The following is a 7,204-nucleotide window of genomic DNA, read 5'->3' as shown; positions in this document are numbered from 1 at the left end:
TTCTAGAAGATGCTGGATAAAAGGGGACATGGTGGGTAGGTAGAATGGGTTAGGTTTAGGAGGGGTAGAAGTTAGGAGAATTTGAATTTAAAAATTCAAATAATGGGAAAAGGCTAATTAATCTCAACAACTCATAAATTTGATTTGTTTTAATTAATTAGAGGATTTAGAAGAAATGAATTTGATGGGGGGAATTAATTGAATTAATTAATTAAAGAGGTGAAATGAACCTATGAAGTAAATCCTTAGATTTATTAATAAGTAGATGAAAAGGGGAATTTAATCAAATTGCTTAGTGAATTTAATTAAATTGGGGAGGGAGATTAATTAAATAATTGCTTATCTAATTAATTGTCTTCAAACCATTTTTAGGTGTATACATGTACATATATATTTGTATATACATATACGTGTATATATACATAAATACATGTATATACATGTATATAGACCCAAAATCAACATAAAATGTGATAGAAAACCAAATTTTACAACAACAAAAATGTGACAAAATGCCAACCTGGAGGATTGGTTAGGAGGTTCGCCGTAGTATTTCCCTCTCTTCTCCCAGACCCAGATGATGTCGAAAATGAAACTGTCATTTTTCAGTAGTTGGGCATTTTAAATTAGAAACCCCCAAAAAATAGGGTTCAATTGAACCTATTTTTAAATTAATAAAGAAAAATCAAAAAATACTTTTGATAGAACATTACTTTCAATCGAAAGTATTATGCAAAATACTTTCGATGGAATGCATATTTTGCATTTGATCGAATGTGAGTTTCGATAGAAGGTGGTCAAAATCAAGTTTTGGACAAAAGAGTCAATTTCTTTCGTCCAAAAAAATGTAACCCACTATTGTGGGTTCACCCTATGCTAATTATCTTGTTAGAGTATAAAAGCTTGCAATATACCTATAAGTCTTTGAGTTAGCAATATATGTGTGTTTGGGTTAAAGTGGTTGATATGACTTAGGTATTCAAAAGAATATTTGAGTTCTTCGTATACACAAGGCTTGGCCCTAAGTCATTTTCAGAAAAGGGAACGAAAGACTTTGCTCTTTCACAGACACTTTACTTCCTAGTTAGCTTAGTTTTAATATTACTGCAAAATTGGAATCGTTTTAGTTAAAGGAATCTGTTTAGAAAAGAGAATTAGATATAACTGGTTCTGAATATAGAGGACTAAGTTGTTGTTTCATCCTGGAATAGTGTAAAGTTAGCAGGTAGATAGAATAGAAAGTAAATGCAGCAGAAAGGGGCCCTTACAATTAGGAGAAATCATATCTTGCCCTCTGAGAGATATTATCTCATGTGTGGTCGTGAAACTCACATTTTGCAAACCTTCATCAGTTTACAAATTTTTCACCCAACAGAATGATAGAGATGTTTTTTTAGGATGTTATATTGATGCTCACTTCTCTCTATATATTAAAGTTATGATTTTCTCTAATGTACTTATACAAACTCTTTGTTTGGTGGCTCTCAACCCCAAAGAATTAGAGATAATGTTATCCATGGTTGGTCCCAACCCTCACAACCACCTTCTATATCTTCTCACAAGCATGGTGCTCTTGGTTGGCAAGACATTGGTAAGATTCCTTGACAAAGGTTGGGTATTTCTCTAGTGCATACTTTATAACCTTTGAAGGATGCTCTCTACAAAGAGGGTGCACTCATTGGGGGTAATTCTACACCTAGTAGTGTTTTGAGGAAATTTGATGATAAAAACAATCAGACCTTGTACAATTGCATTGACTACTTAATTTTTTTAATGTTATTTTCAAACTTTGACCCTTTAAGCCATTTAAACTTTATGAATATACCTTTCTACCACTCTCCTTTGTTTTCCAAACAATATACTACTATCTGTTAATTTAATTAAAAATAAAAAAATAAAAAACATATTTGTCAAAGGATGGACTTAACCCTCATCAATGATACACCAATTTAGAACCAGAATACATTTTAGAATTACATTTTCTACGGAGAAGATACATCATGTGTTGCAGAATTTTAGAAATACATTCAACACTTGCAGAAGATCTGAGAATTACGCTTGTCTAATATAAGAGGTAGAGAAGTAGGTTCTGCATACAGTGTCACTCAGCACAAAATCCCTAATTTAGGCGGCTACATTGAAGAAGTTGATTCAAATTCTAAAATCAAGAGTGTTATATCAACTAGAGAAGTGGCTTTCTATGATTACAGTGCCACCACCAAATTTGATGCCTGGCCTTTTTACTTCATTTTGGGATATAAGGAAATTCTCATGAATTGATTTAAGGCATCGCTTTGAGGAGCCATTGCATGAGGCTCACCATTGCAGTCCAAAACAATCATCGTATCTTCTTCTTCTTCTTCAACATTCACATCATCTACAGAAGTGATTCCTTCTTCTCCATTCACACCATCTACATGAGTGGTCTCATCTGAGAGGACCACCGTGTCCCTTGCAGATGATGATGGAAGACAAAGAAGTTCTTTCTTTCCAGGCTTTACTAAATTGCATCGTTTTGAAAATCTTACACTGCGCCTATAGCCAGCTTTGGAAGGGACATATTTTGATTCGGTCTGTTTCAGATTATTAGTTCTAGGGTTTATCTTATTTTTCTTCTCTTCCACTTGGTTGGCTCCATGTTTTGCTCCTTGTTTCCCCTGTTTTGGGTGGCAATGTTTTGCTCCTTGTTTCCCCTGTTTTGGGTGGCAATGTTTTGCTCCTTGTTTCCCCCGTTTAGGGCGGCCAAGTTTTGCTGGCAAATTGGTTCTGAGATCTTCCTTTGAGACTTTCATCTTCTTGTTGGAATGATATGTGGGTATTGCAACTCTATCTTTGCTAATTCCACCTTCCGAATTATTACTCTCCTCTGCAATCCTGTAAATATGGACTCTCAGCTTGATAATGTTATTGCCCTTGTCTATCCGCTCAAAGATGCATATGTCCCCTTTCTGGAGATTGTTTTGCACTGAAAATTGCATCCATCCTGCACCGAAAGCGCCTCTGCCTTTGGAGTCACTCCAATTGTACCGTACAAGCCATTTATCGCAGTTAGAATTCACAAGGATCACCACCCTCATTTCTTTTGGTAATTTGAGACGCTCTGCAGAATTTTTGGGCAAATTCTGCACATGGCAACCATTAAGCAGATTACATTGCATTTTCTTGAAACCCTCTTAAACCTCACTACTCAGAAAGATACAGAAACCCAATCTACTGTAGACTACGTAACAATGTTTCTGAATCTGAAAAAATGCTAAGCACACAGAGGTACAAACCCATTTTGTCGAATAAGCTGCATTGCATTAGATTATTAAGAACCTCTTAAACATTTGCTTGTTAAACCCCTGTTTAAGCTTGTTCATCTTAAACCCTCATATTGTTAACCAAACAGTTTAGTCAATAACACCATAAATAGTCCAAGTCTTTTCTAAGAGAAAGAAGCCTTACGAGCCAAAATCTTTTGTAGACATGAGATGCCGCCATATTTGCTAAACAGAAGGGTTTAGTCGATGTGAAAGAATAAGCAGCCTGAATGGCCTTGTTTCTTCCTCCTAAATCACGACGCCTACGAGGAAGATGACAAGATTTTGATTCTTGACAACTCTTTCTTTCAGTATCTGCAGACTTCACTGTCTCCTCCTGCCTTCCAGCAAGAGATTGTTTATGACGATGACGACCTATGGCCGAGTCACACTTTTTAGTTTCTGAATTAGATTGTATGAGTTTTTTAATGTGTGTTTTAAATCAGACTTTGTAAACTATCATCAGTATAATAAAAATTAAGAAAGACAAAAACATATCTTTCTATTGTTGCCTTAAAAAATCACCTTCAACATCTATCATTACCAGACCAAAAAGAACATCTACTTTTCATAAAGTACAAAGCATTTACTTACCATGAGAAGAGAATTTGAATTTTTTTTTAACTTGAGGAACTTTTGCTTCTGTATGATCATTCAATTCTTCGTCAAGATCTGAAGCAGTAAACAATTGGTTAATCATTGTTTTGGATTACATTCTGTGATCCATCATCAGCATAATAGAAACTAAGGAAGACAAAAACATATTTTTCTATCATTACCTTAAAAGTCACCTTCAACATCTATTTTTCATTACCAAACTCGAAAAAAAAACATCTACTGTTCATTAAGTACAAAGCTTTTACTTACCATGAGAAGAAAATTTAAATTTTTTTCTCACTTGAGGAACTTTTGCCTCTATATGATCATTCAGTTCCTCGTCAAAATCTGAAACAGTGGGCAATTGATTAATCAATATTTTGAACTACATTCTGTGATACATCATCAAAATTAAGAAAAACAAAAATATATCTTCCTATTGTTGTCTTAAAAAATCACCTTCAACATCTATGTTTCATTTCCAGACTAAAAAAACATCTCCTGTTCATTAAGTAGAAAGCTTTTACTTACCATGAGCAGAGAATTTGATTTTTTTTCTAACTTGAGGAACTTTTCCCTCTGTATGATCATTCAGTTCCTCTTCAAAATCTGAAGCAACTGGCAATTGGGTAGCAGTGGCAGTGTCACTGCATATCTTGTCCGAATTCTCAGAGCGAATAATAGTTTTTTTCTCACACCCATTTTTCTCAAATATTCTGACTTTGAAATAAGACCTACATACATACTTGAAAACCACAAAATCCCCTGACTCAATGGCATGGTCACCAACAAATTTTTCCCAACCCTGCCTAAACTCCAGTTGTGAATTTGTTCCCCATAATTTTACAACCCACTGCTGAGCACTTGGGCCTTGCAAAACCATATCTTCACTGGTCTCCTTTCTAAGCTTTTGAGAAAATGCAGCTGGAATTCTCTGCAGTAAAGTAAACTGATAGAGTTTTACACCGTACAGTGCAATATGCATTATTTACATGATCTTATAGATTAATGGTTTTGTGGATGTCATTAAATAAATAAAGAAAAAAGAAATTTGTTAGATCATGCATATTACCAATCTTTCAACAAAATCTCCTAGCATGACTTTGAGGAAGTAGGAGCACCCATCCAAACCATCATGCATATTGACATGAATTGTGTATTTGCTTTTATCATCATCCCTGTCCATGGCAAATTCTAAGCTCCAAAGCACACCTCTGTGAAACACAAGCTGTATAACTTACAACCATTGGGATCATCGAAATCCAATTTGAAGGCAATCTTTTGAGAAGAGGACAAAAGAAATCATGCTTCTTTCTAAAAAATGTTCATGTGATTGATTATCCGGCACATCTCAAATTGATTTCTAGCTGTAATTTCAAATGCTCAGTTTAATGAATGCGCTGATTCAGATGTGGAGAAAGATGCATACTTGTCAAGCCAAAGATATAGCTGGCAGCGTCTGGCATGATCGCCTTAGGGCTGCCTAGGTCTAAATTTCTGCGTAGTTCATTTAAATCAGTAGTTTGATGTCATCGAATTCTAAAACCCAATATGTACATTGAAACTATAAACCACTAATTTACGGTATTCTGTGCATTAACTACATGCCCCTGATTTTTTTGTGCAAAAACTATCGATTTGCTCAAGTTAGGCTCCATTACCATATATACCAGTTCTTCGTAGTTAGACTTGGTATTTGGTAATTGCATATGGGTGGAAAGCTGACATTGTAAATCGTTTATGGATTGAAGTCATATCAATTTAGAGTAATCACTTTAATAAGTTAGAGCATTATCTAAGATCTCTGAGCTAAACTTTTAGGTTAAACTGTGTATTTATTTTTATGTGAAGTTTCGCAGTAATTCATTATCAAGAAAATATCATATTTTTAAGCAAGTTAGACATTTCATAATGTCACATCAAAACATCTTAATGGAAAATTACTCTTCAAATTGTTCAAATCAGAAACTAAATTGTTTCAACAAAACTGATATCCAAGTTAGTACCAACAAGTTTTAGCTTTTTAACTTTATGGGAAGTTATAAGCAAATAATCTTTCAATTGAAAGTACAACACGATGATTAGAGTTGAAAAGAGAGCTATGTGTTGGTTTTGTACTTATGGTTCGCTTAATGTATGATTTAGGGTCTATTGTTCAGTCCTTATATCTTCACAACAACTTTGTAGATTGTCTTGGGATTTTATTTATTTATTTCACCTTTGAACTTGTCTTGAGAGTTATCTATGGTTTTAAATATGGTATTTGTTTAGTTTCTTATAATATTGTTGTTAGTGGTAGTAAGGATGGCTTTCGGAAGTTTCTTCCAAAGGTTTATGACAAGGTAACTTTTCATAACATAATGTTATTCTACCTCATGATTCTGTTGAGAGTGCTTGTAATTACTATGAAGACTAGTGTAATGTTATATATAATGTCAATCATATTCCTTTTGAGTGATCCTTGCTTGCTTGGGTTAAGAATTCCTTGCTTGGGTTAAGAATTCCTAAGAATCTCATCACATTGAGTTCACTAAGGTGATGAATGTAACCAAAGGCATTTGTATATTTACCATTAGTGGCCCCCAAGCAAGTTAGTATGCTTCTTAAGAAGTCTAATAATTGGTTAATAAGAAACATGTTTTTGATTTAGTCTTATTAGGCCCAAGATTCCAAGGTCTTGAAGCAAGCTCTCCCTCAAAGTCCCCATATATGTGAAACTTCCAAATCTTCTAAATAGTCCCCACATGGTCCTCCTTGGAAAAAATTATCCAACCTATTGGCTGTTGCATTTTTCGTTAGCTTGAGAATTTCTTCTTGGTTTGGTCCCATTATCATATTTGTAGGGAGATGGTCCTTGCCTCAAATCTTAAAGAATCTATGGATATTTAGGTATGTGGTTTGCATTTCATGCACAAAATCACATGCATTAATTGACCAAGCATGTTTTTTTTATTGTCAAACCCCTAATCATAAGATTGTCTACTTATGTCGAGATCAACTATGAAGCTAGAGGTGAAAAGTGTTACCTCTAGCAGTCAAAAAGATGGTTGGACTACTATGGGTAGTAGAAAACCAATGGTGACCAAGCCAACAAGACTTAGTGAGCCTCTAGCTAATATCCGACAATGTGTGAAGAAGAATGACTCAATCATTCCAACCAAGAGTTGCCCTAACTCTTCTTTGAAGTAGAATTTTTATTCACAAGTATCATATTTATATTGGATAAGTGCATGGAAATAGGGGACCAAAAGGGGGTCTTAAGTGGCCACTTTTTTAAAATTAGAAAAAAATGATCTTGGATGAGA

At 34.5% G+C, this 7,204-nt stretch overlaps 1 protein-coding gene across 3 annotated transcripts; it reads right to left on the bottom strand.

Moving 5' to 3' along the window:
* Positions 1–1,948: 1,948 nt before the first annotated feature.
* LOC131072236 (B3 domain-containing protein Os11g0197600) lies at positions 1,949–5,252 on the bottom strand. Of its 3 annotated transcripts, none has more exons than XM_058011641.1 (6): positions 4,972–5,252; positions 4,431–4,848; positions 4,170–4,247; positions 3,897–3,974; positions 3,448–3,704; positions 1,949–3,122 (listed from the first exon to the last, which is right to left on the bottom strand). In XM_058011641.1, the coding sequence occupies exons 1-6, from the start codon at positions 5,083–5,085 to the stop codon at positions 2,241–2,243; spliced, it is 1,827 nt and encodes a 608-aa protein (XP_057867624.1). In that variant the 5' UTR covers positions 5,086–5,252; the 3' UTR covers positions 1,949–2,240. The 3 variants fall into 3 exon arrangements, with proteins under 3 accessions (XP_057867624.1, XP_057819004.1, XP_057812558.1); XM_057963021.1 differs by having other exon boundaries at positions 3,448–3,677; positions 4,972–5,251; XM_057956575.1 differs by having other exon boundaries at positions 4,431–4,833; positions 4,972–5,251.
* Between the last annotated feature and the right edge of the window lie 1,952 nt (positions 5,253–7,204).

The sequence above is a fragment of the Cryptomeria japonica genome, chromosome 3 (genome assembly GCF_030272615.1).
Source record: "Cryptomeria japonica chromosome 3, Sugi_1.0, whole genome shotgun sequence".
Classification (NCBI taxonomy): Eukaryota; Viridiplantae; Streptophyta; class Pinopsida; order Cupressales; family Cupressaceae; genus Cryptomeria; species Cryptomeria japonica.
The sequence above is the reverse complement of the archived record's forward strand: the minus strand, read 5'-3'. Positions and strand labels throughout refer to the sequence as shown.